The sequence below is a fragment of the Equus przewalskii genome, chromosome 17 (genome assembly GCF_037783145.1).
Source record: "Equus przewalskii isolate Varuska chromosome 17, EquPr2, whole genome shotgun sequence".
NCBI classification, from domain to species: domain Eukaryota; kingdom Metazoa; phylum Chordata; class Mammalia; order Perissodactyla; family Equidae; genus Equus; species Equus przewalskii.
Window position 1 is genome coordinate 39,635,186 of NC_091847.1, and position 22,794 is coordinate 39,657,979.

The window sequence follows — 22,794 nt, forward strand, 5'->3', positions numbered from 1 at the left end:
TTTCAGTATTGTATTTCCTGGCAGGAAGCTAATTAAGTTTTAATGCTGAATACATTTGGGTATGTTAGACTCTCTGTAAAAGCAAACTTTAATCAGAAAGCAATTAAGAAAAAAAGTGGTAGTTCCAAACAGATTCTATTTATGACAAAAGTAACCTGATAGCAACAACAATCTTAGAAAATGTGATTGCTTGACTTCTTTGAAAGAAAAAAGATAAACTGACTTTGTTTAAGTTTGAAGCACATGAGCTCAATGAATCTCATTATATCTTTTGTCCACTGTAAAATCTGGCCCTGAGTTTTATTAATTTTCTATCCCGTCTTAATTAAGCTTTACCTTTTCTAATTCTTAGACAAAATAAAGTTTAAATTCTATCTTCACAATTCCTGTTTCACTGGGGCACTTGTATCATATATTAATCTTAATAAAATAGGACTTACTTGCGAAGTTTACCTTCTACCACCCATTTATCTCTCCTCAAGTTTGACATATAATCAATGTTCTTGTCTATTTCACTGCCAATGCAAAAATTTATTAGAAGACATAAATTAATCCAATATGCAATACATTAATTTGGTAAGCAAATTGATGTAGTTTTTTGGTAAGTAAAAATGATGACTGCCAATGACAGCAAAAACAAATGAAAAATTATATTAATACAGTAGCACAGCTAAAAGATATATAGAAGACTTAAAATGTCCAGCAATGGTAGAAATGCATGGCTGTAAAATATTTGGATTGATCCTTTCCCCAGAAAGGTAAAGGACCAAAAGTAACATAATTAAAATCTGTAAAATAATGAACAGCAAGAACAAGATGAACATGGATGTGTTCACCAAATCTTGAAATACTAGAGCAGAGAACTTACTTTGACTCTTAAATTAGATCAGATACTTTTTTTTAAAGCATGAATTAATATGTCAATAAAGTAATAATATTAAGGTTGTATTAGCACATAATGAAATGAAAAGTAACTGGATAATTCTATGAATGGCTACTAAGGAAAATCAGGTAGTCATCTATCGTTGAAAGATGTCAAGGAAAGAAAAATTCTGGATTCTTGCAACAGCGCTGAATTCTGGTGCCATAGCAAGAAAAAATATTTTTTACATTTTGTATGTAAATAATTAACAACATTGTTAAATAAACAAAACAGATCACAAAACTATATATAGTATGATCCAAATTTTCTTTTCAGTAGACTGCAAAGAAGCACATTAGAATATTATTAGTAGTAGTCATCTCTGAATGGTGAGATTAAGTGTAAATTTCATGTTTTTCTTTGTGCTACTCCATCACTTTGAAATTTCCATAAGTAATTCGTATTACTTTGTGGTTAGACAAATTCCAAACAGAGAAGAATAACCAGAAAAGTCTGGGCATCTGCATACCTCACCACACTCTTGCTGCAGGCCAGTTCATTGATCAGGAAAGCCAGGACTGAGGCTTTCTGTGCTGGAGTGTGAGCCTGAAAAGCTTTAGTCTTCAGGCTTTCCGTAAGCTCAGTTTGTCCACAGTGGGCTTCCATAAAAATCTGCAAAATCTCGGAAACATTGTCTCTATTCACACCAACGTTCAGCAAATGTTCTCCAAGAGATGTTTTGGCCTATAAAAGTTTGGCATTTTTATCAGTATTGATTGTACCCATTCATAACATAAAAACAATAAGATTTAAAAATATTGGTAGCATACAATCTAGATATTACTGAAAGGGCTTTATTCACAGTTTTGATGAAGTGAAGATAAAAATAGGCAACAGATGATAGACAAGTATTCAAGTACTTGTAATCTTCCTATTCCTTCTTCAAACCCTTGGTTAAAACTTAGGCGGGGAGAAGACTATATAAATTCATGGGTAGAAATCGTTTGTCATACCTTCTTTGGCTATGGAAAGTATCTCAAGCTTTTCCAGGCATCATCTAGACATTCTATCAGTAGTGGTAGTGGGGTGGGAGGGAGGTTCAAGAACACTATTTTTGTGTTTTCTGCTCTATGGTGTTATGGGTTTTATTGCCTGGTATACTGAATGAACAGGGAGATGGAGGAAAAAGTAACAGGTGGGCCTGAAAGCTTCTCTCTGTGTAATACTATCTATTATTATCTATAATATTATCTACTATCTCTATAATATTATCTATGCTGGTCTGTAGATGCTTTGGTTAGCTTCAGTTACTCAGTGATTCAGAGAGAACACAGGATAATTTCAGAAGGCACACACGAGTTCTAATTGCTTTATGAATTATGAATTCTCTCTTTTGCTGAATATCACTTGAGTATTTCCTTAAATCAACATGGTTTTTGCTGAAAGCTAGAGGCAAAGAGAGTAATTTGGGAAAGCTCTACATTCCTCAGGCTTTATGAACCAGGTTTTTCTAGGTTTGTACTGATTATAACCTGAAGCAAATCTACGTTTAACTTTGTGAGATGTGATGTGGAAAAATATGGATCAGTCCATAGGGTCTTCTGCTAACACGCTAAAGCCAGCTATCAATGCACTGATAGTACAAATTAAAAAAAAATTTATATATATATTTTTTACCTTGTATCCTGTAATTAGACCTGGATCACACACAGCAGCTGACAGGAGCCTCACAAGCAAGTCTTGCACTTCACCCATGCTGTCCCCTATATTTAGCAATCCCTCTTGAAGAACACTCAGGTTTGGAACATCAATATTCACATCAAAGCCCAAAACTTTACCAAAGTTTCGTAAGAACTGCACCACCATGAGACAGTCTGAAAATGTACTTCCAGAGAGAACAAGTCCTGGAATACGAGGTAACTCTGGCAAAGGCTGAAAATAAAATTAAACAAAAAATAACTTAAAAAATCATGATTTTATATCTTCTGAAGTAGAATAAGTTGCTGTCTTTCTCTTGCATTGTACCAGTGGTTTTCCCTCTGGTTTGTAAATTCCCTGGGGGCATTTCTTCAACCCCATGGTACTAAGCATAGGATCTTGAATGCAAGTAATCATCAATAAATTTTGGTTGAAGTCAATACAAACTTAGACCTCTGCAAAAGGGAACACTAATTTTAATTAACACATATTGATAAAAGATGTGTTATATAATATCAGCAAAAGTTAGACAACATAAGAAGCAAACATTTCAAAAGTACTTTACCATGGACATACTTAGCAGGTTATGTGCACTGATTTCTTCTAATGATGGAGTCTGATTTATACTTCACAGTCTTTTGGTAGCTCAGAAATTAACAGTATATATCTGTGGGCTCTATGGTTGGAGAGAGTGGCACCACCTTTGGCTAATGAATGCAGATAAATTCCTAAGTCCACATGACTAGAACCCATGACCCTACCAAGAACCTAATTATACTACAACTAACAGTCTCTAGGTTTCCTGTGGGCAGCAAAATATTGAGTTTCAGTATTAAAATTAGTAAGCTGCCTATTTTGCTCCTTCTCAAATATGCTCACATATTAACATTTTAATGACTAAACTGTACTATCAGTTGTCATGGACATTTAAAAATTAAATAAATAGATAATCTAAATTAAAAACATTTTTGTCCATGAATGGGATTCAATAGCAGTACCTTAAATTTTGATTGGGAAAAAATATGACTTGTAAATACTTCTACTTATCTGAATTGGTCCTTGTTAAAAAGAAATCCCTTCATCCTTTACTTACTGAAATAACTAACCAAAGACTTTTTCTACTAATATTATGTGGAAACATAGAACTATGGATAATAGCTGATACCACACAAATCTTCTATGTTCCATTTAAAAACCTTTTAATTCTGAGTCTTCTTTTTTCCTGAACCATATCAGACAAATACATGTCCATATGATTCTAAAAATTTATATAACAAAGCTAACAAAAGTAAGGTTTAAAATGGACTTATATATTTGACATAGTGCATATGGATTTAAATGAAAATAAAAGATGCAAGAATATAAAGCTCACTTAGGATTAAAAACAATTTGCTCACTAGGAGCTTATTAAATGTGTGAACTACCTATATATCCACTCAGTGCTTAGGAAATTTTTAGCATCCTATTGAGTAAAACTAGTATGCATATTTTCATTTTTATTTAAGAGCATTTATGCTAAGTAAATAGAATATTAATAAAATTAAATCCCCATTAGGGTATTAAAAATTTGCTTTAAACACTTTAGAAAAGAGCTTACATACATCAAGAGTCAATCATTATTTGTATATCAGATGACTATGGCATATAAGTAAATATAGATGCTATTGACCAAGTATAATAATATATTATGGAGACAGTGTTATAGGGATGATATGCATTATTGATAATAATTTTCTAGAAATACTATCTTCTTAACTATAGTCAAACACAATTCATTTCTACTCATAAGTATGTGAAGTCATGCCCAGTTACCAAGATTATTTTGGTTTTTTGAAATTTCTACTTTTATGTATTTTAGCAACATTACATGTCTGTGAAGCATGATGGAAGAGAAAACACACATGAAGTACTTAGGTTGGATACATATTTTTGGCTTTCAAAATGATAAAGAGTATGGAGTCGGGAGTTTAACAAATTGGGGCTTGAATCCAAGTTGCCCCTTTTTGGCTGTGTAATCTTGGGCAAGTTCTTCAATCTCTTGTGTCTCAGATTTCTCATTTGTAAATGGGCATAAATACTGGTTCCATGGGATTGTGGTGAGGATTAAATGAGAGAATTCATATATAGTACTTGGCACAGTCCCTGGCATGTAGTAAACATACTCAATAAAAGTTAGCTGACATTACTAAAGCACTGAAGGAGGTTATAGATTATGAATCCTAATTTATGTAAATATCACTGGGGATGTGGGGAAGAATTAGATCTTACTGTACCTAAATGCCTGGGAAGAACCAAATGAAACATAGAAATCTTATCTACTTCTATAATTCATCTTTGTAGACTTCTGCAGTATTTTTACTTCACTTAAAAAGGTTTGTAGTGCTCCACTCATATATTAAGAACTGCCATTATCAGCACGGGAGCTCTAGAGAGGTTTATTGGCCATCCAGGAGAGGCAGATTGATCTAGACTTGAAAATCCACTGCTCTAGATAAAAATGAAAAGCTTTCATAATGGCCGCTCTGGCAACAAAATCAGGTGAAAACGCAGGAAAAATTAAATTTATTAATGAAATGGCTTACAAGATAAATTACCTTTTGGTCTGCTAAGCACATGTCTTCATTAGGCTTCTTTAGTTCCTTTGCCATTTCTAATTCTAGTCTTCGTTGCTCTAGTTTACGCTCTTTATTTAATCTTTTCTCATCACGTTTTTCTTGCTTCAATCGTTCTTTTTCCTTAAAAAGAAAATCATGTCCACATATTCTCTTTAATCATTAAGTGTTTGAAAAACCTTCAGTTAAAATTTAAAAAGTGATCAAAGTGTTGTTATTTCTATGAACAGAATTCTCTTAGGAGGTTTAGGAATAGACTTGGAATTACCTAGAAACAATGACTTATTTTGCTTTTCAAGTGTTTTCATTCTTTGAATTTCAAAATAATCTTATAACTATAGATAGAAAGATAGATAGACAGATTAATGTTAGATTCAACCCAGATTATTCCAATATTCAAAAATTATTCAATCCTTTCCCAGGTATGAGAATAAAATACTTACTAATATAAGCATGTATACAAAATGCACATAGGCAACTATGTATTTATGAAATAAAGTTAACAGTATTAACACAAATTTTTGTGTAGGTCCAGGAAGGAAGGGAGAATTTTACAGCAGGTAAGTGGAAGCAGTATGTTTGAATTTGCAAAAGCAGTTCTTTCAAAGTGAATTAACTAGTATTAAGATAGCAACTGTGATGAAATAAAGGTTTTATTTACCACTATAAACAACACTTAAGAGAATGTAAAATGGGTTCTGAAGGCAATTCCAAAAGCATTCAAAAAATATTTGGGGTGGGGCTGGCCCCGTGGCCGAGTGGTTAAGTTCGCGCGCTCCGCTGCAGGCGGCCCAGTGTTTCGTTGGTTCGAATCCTGGGCGCGGACATGGCACTGCTCATCAGACCACGCTGAGGCAGCGTCCCACATGCCACAACTAGAAGGACCCACAACGAAGAATATACAACTGTGTACTGAGGGGCTTCGGGGAGAAAAAAGGAAAAAAATAAAATCTTAAAAAAAAAAAATATTTGGGGTAATGGCAAGAATATGGAAATAATCATCCTGTCTCCCTGTTGTAGGGGATGACATTCTGTTGGAAGAAGTCAAAAGACTTTCTATAATAATATCGGTGTCATTACTTTGTCATCCCTCAAATACAATTCTTACTTAGAGAAGAAATAACAGTAGGATCATCAGGCAATTCTGACCTACTACTTCTCACATTTGACACATTAATGATGGATTTACTTTTGTAAGGCTGATCATGTCTCTTCCTTGATTAAAAATCTTTCATTTTTCTTTATTTTTATCAAAATAAAGTTCAACACCTTACTTTTGAATTCAGAACTCTTCTTTTCCAACATTATCTCCCACTTTTATATTCTATGTAGATTTAGTCAAACTATTTGCTATTCCTGATGAACATCTCTTGTTCCCTTACCTCCTTATATTGGTGAACTCCAATCAGGAAGGTCATTACTCCCATCTTGTATATCTAAATCCCAATTAAACACTACCACCTCCTCCCTATTACCAATTTCTCTTAATTCTCATAGCTCTTACCTATAATTTTAAATTAGCACTCATGGCTTCCTAAACTATATTAGCATTTTTGCCCAAATTCTAAGCATTTCTATTTCAATTACCACTGGTAAGACAGCACAATGTTGTAGGAGGGCATGCCAAAGTGGAGACAGAGAGGAGTGGAGAAGGGTATTCGAGGGAGAGAGTTGAGAATGCATGGTGTGTTTGAGAAACTACTAGTAGTCCAAGACTAGAATGTAGGTTGCAGGTTGAGTAATTGCTGAATATTATGATACAGAGCCAGAGGCCAGGGCATGAGGGCCTTTTTATATGATATGCTCAATTTACTGCTCATTTTTATTTTGCCTCTAAATTTCTGGGTTACTGATTCATGCAGACATTTGGGAGGGAAATAAGGAAGTTATATTATGAGATTATTGATATACAGAAAGATCTACAATTAATCTTATCAATTATAAATTAAAAGAAGTTTCAAGAGGGTCTAATGACGTGAAACAGACACAGTTAACATGTAACATTCCCACAATGCAGTATAAATTTTCAAATCAAATTATCATTGGTAGAACAATTTTTTTCCAGAATTGGACTTTCAATTTTTAAACATATGAAATGTTGCTCTAAAAACTCTTCCAAAGAAGAGAAGACAACTTTTTTGTTTTTTACCAGAATAATGAATTGCAATTGTCAATAGAAAAAACATATTAAATGTCTCTTATAGATTTCAAAGTAGTTGGTGTAAATTTTTCTACTATATAGAACTAACCTAGAATTCTTAATAATGTTCATAATAGTAGTTATAAATATAATAATTGAGACTACTGTACTACTCACTAAAAACTCTTGAAAGTTACCATTTCTTTTCAAAAACAGAGAAAGAACCTTTGTGACACTAATGCTCTTTTCACTGTGCCAACTTCACATTGGTGGCATTCTAGACGTACATACACACTTCAATGATATGTAGACAATGAGTTAGAGTGCATTTAATGCCATGACATAACTATGGCTTATATTCTTGAATATCATTTTTAGCTAATGATATGCAATATTTTTTCCCCAATTAAAAAAGCATGGTTATAATATGGAATGGAATGTAAAAGTGACATCAGTTTTTAGGATAAAATAGAGATTTCCAAGAAATCTTAGAAATTTGTAGGATCTTTATTACTTAAAGACAGGCATCCATTTTTGTCTACTATTAGGGATACTTCAAAGGAAAAATTGAGTTTTTAAATTTACTGAATTTAAATTAATTGTATAGGACTAATTAAATTCTGTGGTTCTGGTACAAGATGACTCTTGAAGAACCAGAGCTTCTAGGGTCCCCTCCATAATCAACTAATATTTAAAATGGCACATAAAGACAGTCACAATCTAGCCCCATAGAAGTTCTGGTCTTGTATCATGATTCTCAGTGCATTTCCCACGCTCTAGTCACATTGCGTGATATACCTATGTTGAGAAGACAGTGTAACCAGTTTAAGGCATTGCTTGGATGATGATGATGGTGGAGGAGTAGGAGGAGAAAGAGGAGCCTGAGGGGCAGAGGGAGGGAGGAGAAGGAGGGAAGGAGGAGGAGGAGAAGCAACAAAGCCAAGACAGGTGTGTATACAAGGTTAAAACTGACTGACATCCTCTTTGCCTCCTCCTCCTCCCCGCCCCCACAGGTGTTTAGTTACAACCCTGCACCTGTGTATATGTTATCCTCTCTGCCTGGAATGCACAGCTCCTCCTCCCCTACACAGCAATAAAGTAGTTCCCATAACTACTTCAGGCATTTTAATAGTTTTCTTTTTGAGCGCCCATATAACTTATTACAGCATTTATTGCACTGTGTGATAATTATTTATTTAAAGTTGATCTCTCCCACTTTAGTGTGAGCTTCTACTAGGTCAAAGGAACAAACTCTTTACCTGTTTCTTAATGAACTTACTCAATTCCCAGCAGTCTAACCTGCCAGACACTTCAAGAAAGTTTTTAACGATTTTAACGATTTTATCTTTCTCTCTGACTCTCAAGCCTGTATCAGTTGAACTTTCCTCTCCCACTGGTTTAATATTGTTATTATTTCTGACACATAATAGTTATATGACTCTAATGGACATATTCGGTGTGCCTTAGCATATAAAAATTATTTAAGCATTTATTAATCTGCTGAATGATTAAGTCTCCAAACGCCACATGAAGATAGGCTAACATATTTATTAATCATTACACATATTCAATAGCCAATTTTCTCACTACCTTTTATATTTTATACTGTGAACAAACATAATTGATATCTTCTATTTTCAGGTATACACAAACTTTGTATCCAAAAGTGCCATTCAATACATTTATTAATAATATTCAGGTTATATTTAGGCATTAAAAAATATATAAAATATATTTCTCACATCTACTCCAATATTATTAATTTCTTAACCATTTTAATTGCATTTGTTGTGATCTGATGTGCTTGCAAATAGACTTCCCCTGTATCAAAATTAAATAGACTTTTTATTATCTGACAATTTTCCCAGAAATTGAAGTTTAAAGTGGCATGCTTCTTCAGGCCAAATTTGAAGATGTTGAAATTTCTGTAGTATTCTCTCTTCTAGACTTCGTATACTGTTTGAAAGAGCAACATATTCCTCACTTGTCACCTATGCTTTTCTTGACAAATTAAGTTGCCATGTTTAATCCTACATCTAATTTCTATAATATTATATTTAGTTGCTATGTCAAATATTAGGATTTCACAATGGAACTTTCTGATTTTGCAAGGTTAGTTCACAACAGATCTTTGACCCACCAGAGATAAGACTTACTAAACCTGTCGTAATATGAAAAGAACGTTAAAACATATTTTACATTAATATTGGTCAAACTTCAGGGCAATAATTTAGACTTCCTACAAATGACTACAAAACATAGCGCACGCCTATACTTTAGATTGACTCTAAATAATTCCAAGCCAGTTAGTATGCCTCCTCCCAGTTGTTTTTGGCCTTCATTCCCCCTACTCCCACAGTTTTCTAGATGCAGAAATTCTTAAATAAATATGGATTCTTGGAATATAAGTTGTTTATAATAAAATATCTTTTTATCATTTTTATTACAGAAATAGAATTTTTTGTATCAAAATACTACAAATATGTCAGTTAAGAAGTCATTTAAATTTCATTTCAAAGTTGAAATTTCTTTCGACAGCCAATGCATTAAATCCAGATTATCTTAAACAGCCCAAAATACTTACGGTGAAAATATAAAACCCAGTTTTTTACTCACATAAAAAAGATTATTTTAGGGACTCCAAAGCATAAATTAAAGTATTTCCAGAAATCCATAGCACAATAACAAATGTATGAAATAAATTTATTTTATTTTAGAATTATAGAAGTTTAAAAACCAAACAATAAATGTGGTAGAACGACCTGTTATTGTAAAGTTTTACAACTTATCAGAGTGCAAAACTGGCCATTTTTAAGAGACCATGTTGCAAAGACGCCTATGTTTTCTGAATTTTACGATTCTACTGGGTCTCTTACATGTTTGTTCTGGGCATAATTAGGAGAATACATTTCTTTTGACAGCAGCTTGTACTTACATTTCAGAGACATAAATATAATTTAAGAGACACAGGTTTACCTCAGGGTGCAGGAAGAATAGAAGTGTTAGATAAGATTAATACATCGGTCCTTTTATAGAAGACAGATATAAAGAATAAAAATGATACTGTTTTAGGGTCACATATTGAGTATGAGTAGAACAATCAGGATAATTTTTCTTAAAGGTCCTGTTTTTACATTTAAGATATTATGAAAATTTGGTTTAAACAAATAAAAAAGTTACGAATCACATGATTAAGAATTCCTTATATTTTATATTTTTAATTAAAATCATATTTTATTTATATTTTATAGATATAAAATATTTAGAAATAAAACCTCCCAGTTATCACATTTGGTTAAAATCCACTGAAGTATTGCACAGAACTCTGTCCTGACTTTACATTAAGTATCTTTAAATACGTGTAGAATAGCTACTGTACAAATGTCTCCGAAATTAAAATCCAAACTGTTAATAATTCTTGAGTCAGAGATTTTAATATATTTACATTAAATTGATAACAATTCTTTCCAAAATCTACTTTGTCACATGATACTTAATATTTTATTGTATAGATAATATAAAATCATTTTGTTTTTAAAGAAAATTTAATTTTAAAACTGAAATAAAGTACATTATAAGTACACTGTTTAAGTACGATACATGAGTATGTCATGTAAGTATATTTACTATGTCTTCAACTGAAAAATAGGTTTGCTTAAACAAAACTGTCTATATGCGCAATTCTACTTTTCATTTTTCACTAATGATTAATATAAACATAAGATTATAAAATATTCTCATGACTTGAATCACTGGGGGAGGGGTTATGCATCTTTTCTGCTTTCAAATTGTTTATTAGATGACTTCTGAAATCTAAACTACTCTCTACTATTTTATGGTTTTATCTCTCAAAGTGCTGACACAGTTACTCTGTGATAGATGCATGTTTAACAACCTTTTGTAGTTTATTGATCCTTGGGGAGACATACAAAAGACTGCTATGGTTACTATGGGTGATTATTCAGTTAATATGAGTAAAGTGATTATAAATTTGTGACTGGTACAGTTTGAAGTTTTTAGAAATGAAACGACATTTTTGAGCTACTTTGTCACTTTGTTTAAAATAAGCTAAGTTTCCAGGGAATAGGAATAATGAAAGCAGATGTCTTTCATATTACTTGAATTACACTAGGAAATAAACCTTCTTTATTCATGAGGCTAAAGACTATTCCTTCTACATTATGTTATGAAAATATTTATGAACTATGATGATATACTAATGATCCTTTAAAATTAATATGATAATAATAAGGTAATTTACATAAGTCTGAATATTCTTACTAATCACAGTATATAAAGGAAAAACTACAGAAATTAGATATCTAAATTAGAGAACCAATATAAATTTTGGATTTTTTTATATTGAGTTATACTAAATCAAAAAGTAAGATCAGTGTAGTGTACACAGAGAAACATAGAAGTGGTGTTTCTGTTACCTTCTTACTTTGACGGATATGGGGAGTTTCTTGGAATAATTTCAGATGTTACAGGAGACTTTTAATTAACAATGTGAAAGCAATTTATTTTTTTAACCTCATAATTCTTTAAACATTATTCATAACATTTGAATTTTTATCCTATTTTTCTTTCTGCACAATTTAATAATTAAATGTAAAGGTGTTAAAGTTTAGAATCAACTGTCACACGTAGGCCAATTCAGAATTTTGAGTTGGCCATGCTTAAGTATCATATGGCCTTAACTTCACAATAAAGTTTGCTCTTTTAATAGTTAATAACAGAAACAAATGACAGATTAGGCTATTAGGAGGTATTAGGAGGCAGAACTTGAAGTCAAGATACGCCCATTGTTGGCATTAAACTAGTTACATCTTGTACATGTCAAGTAATAATGAGGAAATGGACAAGCATATTTAGGAATATTTTGTTAATATTCACTGGAGGTATAAGTTTATGTAAAAGATTTTGTAAAAGTTTGGATCATTGCAAAAAAACATGCCTAGTTACTGCTTAACGGTTTATATTGTAAAGTTTTCTCTCTCTGATCTGATAGAATGTGTCTTTAATATTCTTTCTGTTTTTCCCACAGTATCTGATTTAATGCTGTGTACACAATAGTAGTTTAAGAAATTTAAAAAATACTTAGTTGATCACAGATCTATAGGTACCATTCAACAGAGGAACACAATTTAAAATCAGAATAACTGGTAAAATTATCTAGTCCTGTTCACAGGTCTACATTTATCAGAGGATAACATTTTTTTTTAAAGATTGGCACCTGAGCTAACATGTGTTGCCAATCTTCCTCTTTTTTCTTCTTCTTCTTCTCCCCAAAGCGCCCCCAGTACACAGTTGCACATTCTAGTTGCAGGTCCTTCTGGTGGTTGTGCTATGTGGCACACCGCCTCAGCACAGCCCCATGAGTGGTGCCATGTCCACACCCAGGATCCGAACTGGTGAAACCCTGGGCCGCCAAAGCGGAGTGTGTGAATTTAACCACTCAGCCACGGGGTGGGTCCCAACAGTATTTTAAGAACTCAGTTTTACCTATGGGATTCTCTCAAACATTCTAATAAGGGATTATTTGTGACATATGTTATTGTTATTTTTAAATAATAGTTCCTTCAATGTTTAACTTTAAAAAAAGAAAGCCACCTAAAGTAAAATAAAATACAAAGATTTCATAATTATTATATAAAGATAACTATGTAGACAGAAAACATAATGATATACTCATTCTTCAATGATTTTGTTTTATCCTCAGTTTGTTTTCTTAGCACTTTAACTGTCACTTTCATTTTAACCCTATCATTCATTCAACTCCCATTTTCTTCTTTTTTAGATTGGCACCTGAGCTAACATCTGTTGCCTATCTTCTTCTTCTTCTTCTTCTCCCTGAAGCCCCCCAGTACATAGTTGTATATTCTAGTTTTAGGTACTTCTAGTTGTGCTATGTGGGACACCTGCCTCATCATGGCATGATAAATGATGCTAGGTCCACGCCCAGGATCTGAACTGGTGAAACCCTGGGCCACAAAAGGGGAGCACGCAGACTTAACCACTTGGCCATGGGGCAGCCCTCAACTCCAATTTTCTAAGCACCTACTGTATACTTGACTCTAACCAAGGCAGTGGTGATACAAAGGTATATAAGGTGGACAAGATTACTGTCCTCATAGATCTCACATTTGGGGAGGAGATAGACCATAAACAAGTATAAAATAAATAAGATGATGGAATGGAGTTGCAGAGGTGAGGTATAAGAAAAGGCAAAATTGGGTGTTCTGGGAAGGTCTCTTTGACAAGTTAACATTAGATCTATGAGTGAATAACAAATAAGAAGCACTTGAATATTTGATGGAAGAACCGCAACAGTAAAAACCTTTTGTTTAGGAATAATAAAAAGACAAAAATGACTGGAGTATAGGCCATAAGGGACAAACGTATGAGGTAAAGTTGGAGTGGTAGGCAGAGGTCAGAGCATGAGGGACTGGTATGTCATGGTGAGGAATCTGGACTTTATTACAGTTGCAATGAGAAGCCACTGGATGGTGTTAAGATGTAATCCGGCTTACTTTCTGAAAGATCACTCTGGCTGCTCTGTGGAGAATGCATAGGGAGTGCTGAGGAAAGCAAGGATGAAAGCAGGGAAATCAGGTTCTATAAGTTATTACGTTATGTATATATGCACATTGCTGGGAGCCGTCAGCCTACAAGTTAAGCCTCTGCCTTGTAACACAGTCCGGGAGAGAGAGGAGGGGACACACGGCGACCCTCGAGGGATTCTACCAGGTTGCCCCTGCAACAAGTCTCCCTGGTACTTCTGACTTTCCTGCTTCTGCTCACTCTGTTCTGCACCTGGGGTTATTTCAGGGGAAGTCAGCCCAGCCCTGGGAATGAGAATGATACACTGCAATATTCTAGGGAAAGTTCTGGGGAAAAACATCTTCTAGGGAAAGAACATTTTGACCCATCCTTTGGTCGGGTGGAGCGATAGGAGTGGAGAGGGAACAAAGAAATCTGTGGCCCCCACAGATCTCTCTGGGAGGACAGTGGTTGCCACGGCCCATTGAGTCAGGAGGCCGCTGGGGGTAGCCTCCTTGAAGTAAAGAATTATAGAAGCTTGACTCCCCCCGGGCCTACACACAATCAATTGCTCTTAGGACTATTGTCTACCTTGCAATCAATTGCTCTTAGGACTATTGTCTACCTTGCAAAAACCCGCTAACGCGAGCCAAAAATATGTACTGGGACTGTTTCATGAAATCATCCTTGCATACCCTGAACCCTATATAAATCATACATATACAAACTAAAGTTAGACTTGGACACCAAACTCCTTGTCTCACTGCCTCCTCCTTCGCCGACGCCGTCCATCCCTCAGGAGACCTGGATCCGGCTGGGGCTGGACCCCGGCAGCACATATTTACTTTTTGTTTGTTTGTTTGTTTAATATTTTGGCATGGTTGCCTTGACACTTCTTTTCTAAATACTTCTGCTTGATGTGGGCAGCCCTAGCAAGAACTTGTATTGCTCCAGTATAGGTGGGTTAATTTCCCTTTAGATCCTTCTCACTTTATCTGGTACTTGGTTTTATACTTGTAAGTACTTCAGATTGAAGGGAGAATATTCTACACACTATTCACGTTTCTTTCTTCGGAGGATGAAGGCAGCTAGGAGAGGGAGAGCTGTACCTGGTTTCTCATATTCCTTTCCACGTTTTATTGGAAGCACTGTACTGATTGACTCTATCTAGTCAAGGGCATATCATTTTCCTATGAAAGGTGCTCTTGGGCTTTGATTCCTGGAAGATTTAATTTTAATTATCTTCATTTATCCTGGGCTGCTACTTTCCACTCAACCTCAACCTTACCCACCTCTCTTCAGCACTTTTCCTACTCTCCTCCCAGGCCACCGGGGCAAAAATGGAAAACCAACAGAAGACGTCGTGTCTTTTGGGTCTTTTGGGTACCTCTTAACCCAGGCATTCTCTCCCTCAGATGGTCTTATCCTTACATTTCTCTTGCGTCTCCCCTTCTGCTAAATCCTAGTATGTCTGAAGATAATGCTTTGGGTTATTTTCATTATTCCGCTTTCCTTAGCTTTCCTCCTTGCCAAGAAAAATCACAACAAGCCCTGTTTCTTTTCAGTCCTTCTGGTAAGAAAAATACTTGGTAGGGAAGAACTTATCTCTTGAGGGATTTTCCAGGTTTTTTCCTGAGTTACTCCCTCAGTTCCTATCTCTCCAGATTAGAGGAAATCAGGTTGAGCTTTCAGAATTTTAATTAATCCTCTGCCCTATTCATTCTACCACCCATACTGCTTTCAGAAGGGAAGAGAGAGAGCAGCCATGCCAATTCCTGGAATGTGTTACCTCTCTCTTTTCCTGCCTGTCACTTCTCAGAGATTATGGTCATAAATCCGTGCATAAATTCCATCATTATGTTAGGTGTAGAGGGTGTCAATGGGCCCGGATAATTGACAGGGTAGGGAAAAAAAGATAGTAGGTAAAACGTTAGGGCAAAACTTCTGTAAAGTTTAGGAGAGTCAAAGAAAGTGATTGTTGAAGAGCCTTTAGAGGTGATCTATGTTAGTGGTTCCCAACCCTGACTATGCATCTTGCTAGGCCCCCCTCTACACAGCAAACACCTACGTAGCAAAAACAAGTGTAAGCACTATGTGGTGCCAAGCATTGTTCCAAGAACTTTACACATGCACTCACACAGATACACACCCATCTAATCATCACTACAAATCCTATGGGAAAAAATTGAATCACAGAGAAGTTAAATAACTTGCCCAAGGTCATATAGCTGAAAAGTACTGAAACCAGAAGTTAAATCCAGGTAACTTGGTTATAATGCTCAGGTTCCTAAACAACACACATATTGTCTCTACATATCAGAAATCTATAACGTAACTTAAGCCAGAGCTGAGGTCAAAATGCTAAAATACAGGCCTTTCAACTTCTAGACTGTTATTTTCATTAATTCTCACTTATTAAATACTTGGTAATCTTATAATCCTAGGAGGTAGGTATCATTATCTCAATTTCAAAGAAGAAATAGCCTGAAGAGGTAAAGCAAGTTGGTTCAGAGCCAGTATGTGAATCTGAGTCTCTCAAACTCCACAGCCCTGGTTATAATGGCCATACCTCTATTCAAATGTTTTAATGCAGAATGCATTCCTTTGTAACATTTAACTGTTAATTAATTTCTATTAAATTCCAAATAAGCTTATTTTGACTTATTTCAATAATTGTCTTATTTTGAATTATCTGTTAAAAGTTTATCTTAAGAAAAGTACTTAGTACTAATTTTACACGTAGAATGCTAAAGAATAATTCTGATGGCAGAAGTCCACGGCTGGACTGACTTGTTTGAATTAGGACACACAGGACTTGTCTAGGTATGCTGTAACATTAATTTTGTGAAATTCTGGTTACAGTAACAGCTACTTTTATCCAAATGAATGTCATTCATTACATTAAAAAAAGATAACTAAAATCTCAGCCAAGGCATACATTGGAATCCTTACATTCTTTTATGTTCTAACACTTAGTTATTGTCTCTAACCTTTGGTTTGCCAGTAAATCATGACAAACCAATACGCTGAAAAATTAATACATAGAAGTGCCAATGCTTTAGGAAAAAATATTAATTTATGACAAGGTAACATTTTTCCAGAAACATATACTTACTTCTGCTTTTTTACGAGCTTCTATAGCTTTCATAAGCATCATATGTTGTCGCCTTCTCTCTCGTTCCTATTAGGCCAGATAAAATTAGGAAAATAACTCAACCACAGTTAATAGCTTGATTTACGAATGAAAAAAACAAAACAAAACAAAACAAAACAAATTCAGTATAGCATGTTTAGCATTTATAGACAAGTCACAGTAAATACTAAATATAAGACAAGAATGGCCAGTCTGTGCATGTTTTAGTTCAGGTTTAGAAAGCAAATACAAGAACAATCAAAAGCAAAAAGGTAAAGCAATGAACATGGAGACAGTGTAAACAGAAGCATACAAGATTTACTCATGGTCAGTTGTGATGCTCCTTCAAAAGCTGGCAGAACAAAAAGCATAATGGTTGGCTGGAACAGGTCAGTTACCTTACATCTGCTATTAGAAAAACCACAAATATGTACTGTAGCCAATTAAACTAGAGGTTGTGGTGTTAAATTTTTAGATCATGCAGAAATTGATCTATAATCACTTTCACTTCATGGTTTTAGAATTAGTTATTTTTATTTCAAGTACACTATCATTTTGTAAATCCAATAAACCACCAACAAATTAGAAAGTTTTTTAAAGCTATTATACCAATTTAAACTAATTGTGGTTCATATACCAACACCAATGAAATGAGATATTCCTATTTACTGATGTCTGCCACTTGATGCGCTACTTAAAGCCACAAAAGCTGCACCACGGGCTAATAAGTGAAATCTAAAATGCACAGTATGAAAACAAGGTAAGCACTAGCTTACTTTGATAATCTCACTTTATTTTAAAATAAAAAATCTCATAGTTATAATATTTAATCGATTCTTTTCGTTTAAATGTATGTGGTCCCCCCAAAGGGATATTTCTAAAATTATTTCTAAAATTTGTCTATAAAACAAGAATATATTTCATATTCTCTCATCAACCTAACTCAAAATTCCCATTGCATTCAATGGCAGTTTTGCACCTAGAATGATGGGAGAATATGGGTCATAATTGTATCTAATTGTAATGTGACCCAACATTGTGACATCAGTAATGTAAGTTTTTAGACAGCATCTTTATAGAAGGCTTGCACTATTCAATTAAAAATCTTGGAGATGTATCACACTTCTTTATAGACAGACAAGCAGATGTATGCAATGCACTGTGCTGTAAAGCCATGCAGCAGTATGTAATATGACAGCAGCCAGTGCTACACTTTATGCATTGCTATGACAACCATATCACAACCAAATCACAATGCGGTGTTAGATGTACAAAAATAAACATACCCATACCATATCTAGTCTATGCCTCTCCAACTCCTGGTAGAAAGAGTTGGCACAACATTATGAAACAGAAATCACAGAGTCATGAAACCAATTTTTAACCCCCCAAAAGACACCAATACCAAAGCAAGGCAATAAACTCTAAGATGAAGGAAAAACTTAAGCAGGAATTATATTGGAAATCTTTAAGAAAATATTTCGAAGAGTTTCCCCAAAATAGATTTAAGAAAATTACAAAATATACATTTCAATAATTGTATAACTATATGTATACAGACCTGATGCTTCAGAAGAACAGCTTGTTGTCTTCTCATTTCTTTTTCCTTAAAAATAAGAAACTTTTAATATATGATTTGCAGAGAAGATTTAGAATATGCTACAAGTATTAAAAGTTCCTTTTCTGAGATTCTATAGCTTTCCATTAGGGTGAACCACATAAAACGGCAACTACTCAATAACTTTTTACTTATAAAATTGAAGGGGCCAGCCCAGTGGCGCAGCAGTTAAGTGTGCACATTTCGCTTCAGCGGCCCGGGGTTCACCGGTTTGGATCCTGGTGCGGACATGGCACTGCTCAGCAACCCATGTTGTGGTAGGCGTCCCACATATAAAGTAGAGGAAGATGGGCATGGATGTTAGCTCAGGGCCAGTCTTCCTCAGCAAAAAGAGGAGGATTGGCGGTAGTTAGCTCAGGGCTAATCTTCCTCAAAAAAAAAAAATAATTGAAATTTCATATGGTCCTACCTAATACATAAAAACTGTATTATACTAGCAAGGATCTTTATTTAATAGCCATTTAAACTTAAATTCAATGACCTAACAGCATGCTTCAATGGCACATTCACTTAACTGATTAGCTAGACGGTCAGAGCATATTGGATACAACTGGCACATTTAAAAATTATTTTAATCCATTATGGTGCAATGCTCAAAGTGAGCTGCTTAGAACTCTCTCCACTCTGAATATAAATTTCCACATATATTCTATGATTAACAGAACTTATGTCATTTCTATACACTGTATATGAATGAAAGTGACAAGAGACAATGGGATCAGTTTGAGATTTTCATGTCCACCTTTGATTCAGGGCATCATGCCAAGGGGCTGGGGCTTAATGCAAACAATTCTATGAACATTACCGACTTAAATATTTTTATAAAGATAAAACAGAGATAAAATTAATATTAAGGGCAGTCATGAAAAGGGGTAGAAATCTAAAGAACAAAGTAAGAGAGTCTTTATAGAAAAGGTAACAAATAGTTTCCTGGCTTTTGTAAGATATATTTGTGGTGGCTGTCTCCAGAACCAGTAGGATCACTTGGCTACCCTCTTTCAGTAATCAATTTTCAGAAAAAGCAGAAGGTAAGGGATGGAATGAGTGTGTATGGGGGGGTGGCGGGGGGGGGGGAGGCTGGAGGGTACTACTCTCTTACGCTTCATGCCAGAAAATCAAAAACAAAACACTCCCAAACAATACTTGAAGTTACAGTAATTAACAATGGCTAATTTTATTATTGGTAAATAACAGTTGATAAAGTTAGGTTTTGTTTCTGTAGGCCTTTCTTTTTTTCTTTTTTTTAAAGATTGGCACCTGAGCTAACATCTGTTGCCAATCTTCTTCTTTTTTTTTTCCTTCTTCTTCTCCTCCCCAAAGCCCCCCAGTACATAGTTGTATATTCTAGTTGTAGGTCCTTCTGGCTCTGCTATGTGGGACACCGCCTCAGTGGTGAAACCCTGGGCAACTGAAGCGGAGTGCGTGAACTTAACTACTCGGCCACGGGGCCAGCCCTGGCTTTTCACTTTTTAATAGTTAAAATAGTTGCTGGACATTAACAAAGAGAAAGTTAAAATCTAAGATACGAATCAGATTTGGGACACAATTTGAAACATAAATGACATAAAATAGCTTTTTGGCGATCATTCTTATCCAGCAACGCTACATATAGGTGTTATGCAATAGTTTGCATTTCTGATTGCATGTCTGCTATTTAAAGAGCTCAAAGCATCACATAAAATCTATAAAATGAGATAAAAATGTATACATACCATGTACAATAAAAGCATACAATATACAGATGTATCTGTACTCAGCATTTTTTTAGATAGCCATTTTGAGGAGAGCTATTTTTTATCATATAATTGATACTGGTATAATATCATATAGTTTTTATTTTTAAAACATAAAAACTCTGCTTCTCATCTAAACTAACCTTTATTCGTTTCTCGGCCTCCAATAATTTGGCATTTGCCGCTTCTTCCTTCTTTTTCTTTTTAGCCTGTGTATGTGAAACAGTTCTCAAAGTCAGGCAACAGCACCACCACAGCTTGAAAATAATCTCAGACTTGAAAATGGAGCTACATACCTCACAAGGTACAAAACAATACATAACACAGATGTGGACAATTACAAATTTTCCCCCAGTTAACATTATATTTAACATACTAATTTCATTTCTAACATATAGATTAGCATTAAGATATACCAAAATTCTTAAATTCATGAGTATGTCAGCTTTTCTTGTTTTTGTCAAAAGCTGTTAAAAGTCTGAAATAATTGAGTGTTTATGTTATTTTACTTTAAAACATAATCACAAAAAAGAATTTTATGTCATTATTGCTGTTTCTCCTGATTTTTAAAAGCAAAACATGATCACTGTAAAAAATTCAGAAAACAGTATAAATTTTAACTGATAAATAAAAGTTATTTAAAAAATAAGTCAGTAACATTTAAAAAATGCACATGCCCACTTTATTTGAAATTTCTTTTTTAATACTTGAAGTTTGAGAGAAATAAATCCATTACTTAGCAGATTCAAATAAAACATTAAATCTGATTTTTCCTGGCTGTATACTGTGGTTAAATTCAAGGTTTTTGTTCATTTTTTAATGGAATGGAAACTTATAATCTTCAATAAAGCACATTTTGAATATCAAGATCATGCTATCAAATTTGAGCTTCATAATCTTAAAGTCATTAACTACGTAGACGTGTCATAACTATCTAGTAGTTGTCAACTTACGTTAAGACAGGAATATTTTCGATTTGGGGTTTTTTAAAGTTAATTTGAAATGGATAAAGGAATATGTGTATATTTCTAGAAGGGATAAAACTCGTAACATTGAAAACCTCAGTTATCCGGAGCTCTCAGGTAATAAATTGTTCTTTATTGCAATCGTTTCTTGAATAGCTGAGAGGTTATAATTCTGAACATTACAAGTTTATTTTCACAATTTTGAATGGAAACAATTTTGAGATCTATGCCTGCTTAGAAACAGTACACTAAACATAATTTGGTTTTTTCTTGATGACTGGGGCAATTATTCTGAATATCAGTTATTATACTGCACAATTTTTCTTGAAAGATTTTATTTTATTTCCTTTTTTCTCCCCACAGCCCCCAGTACATAGTTGTATATTCTTCGTTGTGGGTCCTTCTAGTTGTGGCATGTGGGACGCTGCCTCAGCGTGGTTTTGATGAGCAGTGCCATGTCCGCGCCCAGGATTCGAACCAACAAAACACTGGGCCGCCTGCAGCGGAGCGCGCGAACTTAACCACTCGGCCACGGGGCCAGGCCCTATACTGCACAATTTGATAGAACAATGCCTTTTGGCTGTGAAGGTGCTGAAAATTGCCTCCCATTCAACTAAAAGATTAGACTTTTGAATTCCCACATAGAGTTCTTCTGTATTTTCCCCTGCTGTCTTTTGGCTACCACTTTTGCTGATGCCAATATATGTCCTATAGAGCTAGTCCGTCAGCTTGCAAAGAAGAGGGGTATAACAGAAACCAGAAAACCGAGCTGGTTAAACTGTTTGTACATTTAAAATTTACTTTTACTTTTGTAATGTTTTTATTTCTAAATTAAAAGCAAATATCTGACTACAAGTCATAATGACTTTTCTAAAAGTAAAGAACATGCGTTTTGGCACATGAACTTTATGACAACTAAATTGGCTGTCCAGAGGTTTTCCATTGTTCTTTCTCTTCTATCTTATTTCCTGGGTTTTTACTGTGAAGATGAGATGAGCTTGCTAAGTAAGGTTCAGGTAAGGTCTTAATGCATTATGTTAAAAGAGAATTTTTGGTGGACATATCGATTCGTAAGAGTGAGAGAGCATGCAGATAAAATTTTTATTTTTGCAGATTTGAAAATATACGGCTGTATTAGTTTAATTATACCAAATTAAAGAATTGTACCTCTAGAATTTGCTGGGCTCGAAGTTCTTTTTCCATTCTGATTTGTTGTATTCTCTTAATTTTTTCCTGTAGGAATAATTACGATAATTTAAGATAATAAAATAAACTAAATATCTAGGTGAAAAGTCTTTAAGTGGAATAAAATAATTTAAGATACAAGTACAGAATTACCAACAGTTGTCCATAGAGGATATAAAATTAATTAATTAGCTTAATATTATATATACATTCAGATCAAATTAATGATTTTATAAAATTGCTCAAAACAATTTATAAAATACAAATGTTAAATAAGTATATAGAAATCAGGTAAATCAAGCTGA

At 34.3% G+C, this 22,794-nt stretch overlaps 1 protein-coding gene across 50 annotated transcripts in view; it reads right to left on the bottom strand.

The window, feature by feature from the left end:
• Positions 1-22,794, bottom strand: part of BAZ2B (bromodomain adjacent to zinc finger domain 2B) — a 296,344-nt gene that overhangs the window by 51,857 nt on the left and 221,693 nt on the right. For 23 of the 50 annotated variants that reach the window (XM_070579994.1, XM_070579981.1, XM_008513680.2 and 20 more), the window contains 9 exons: positions 22,472-22,537; positions 20,483-20,548; positions 18,550-18,594; positions 18,275-18,307; positions 16,971-17,036; positions 5,155-5,295; positions 2,540-2,794; positions 1,392-1,606; positions 441-515 (listed from right to left, as the gene is read on the bottom strand). In XM_070579994.1, the coding sequence (XP_070436095.1) occupies positions 441-515; positions 1,392-1,606; positions 2,540-2,794; positions 5,155-5,295; positions 16,971-17,036; positions 18,275-18,307; positions 18,550-18,594; positions 20,483-20,548; positions 22,472-22,537 (962 nt within the window). The remainder of the gene's footprint in view (positions 1-440; positions 516-1,391; positions 1,607-2,539; positions 2,795-5,154; positions 5,296-16,970; positions 17,037-18,274; positions 18,308-18,549; positions 18,595-20,482; positions 20,549-22,471; positions 22,538-22,794) is intronic. The other 27 variants (XM_070580007.1, XM_070579984.1, XM_070580019.1 and 24 more) reach the window with 4 other exon arrangements.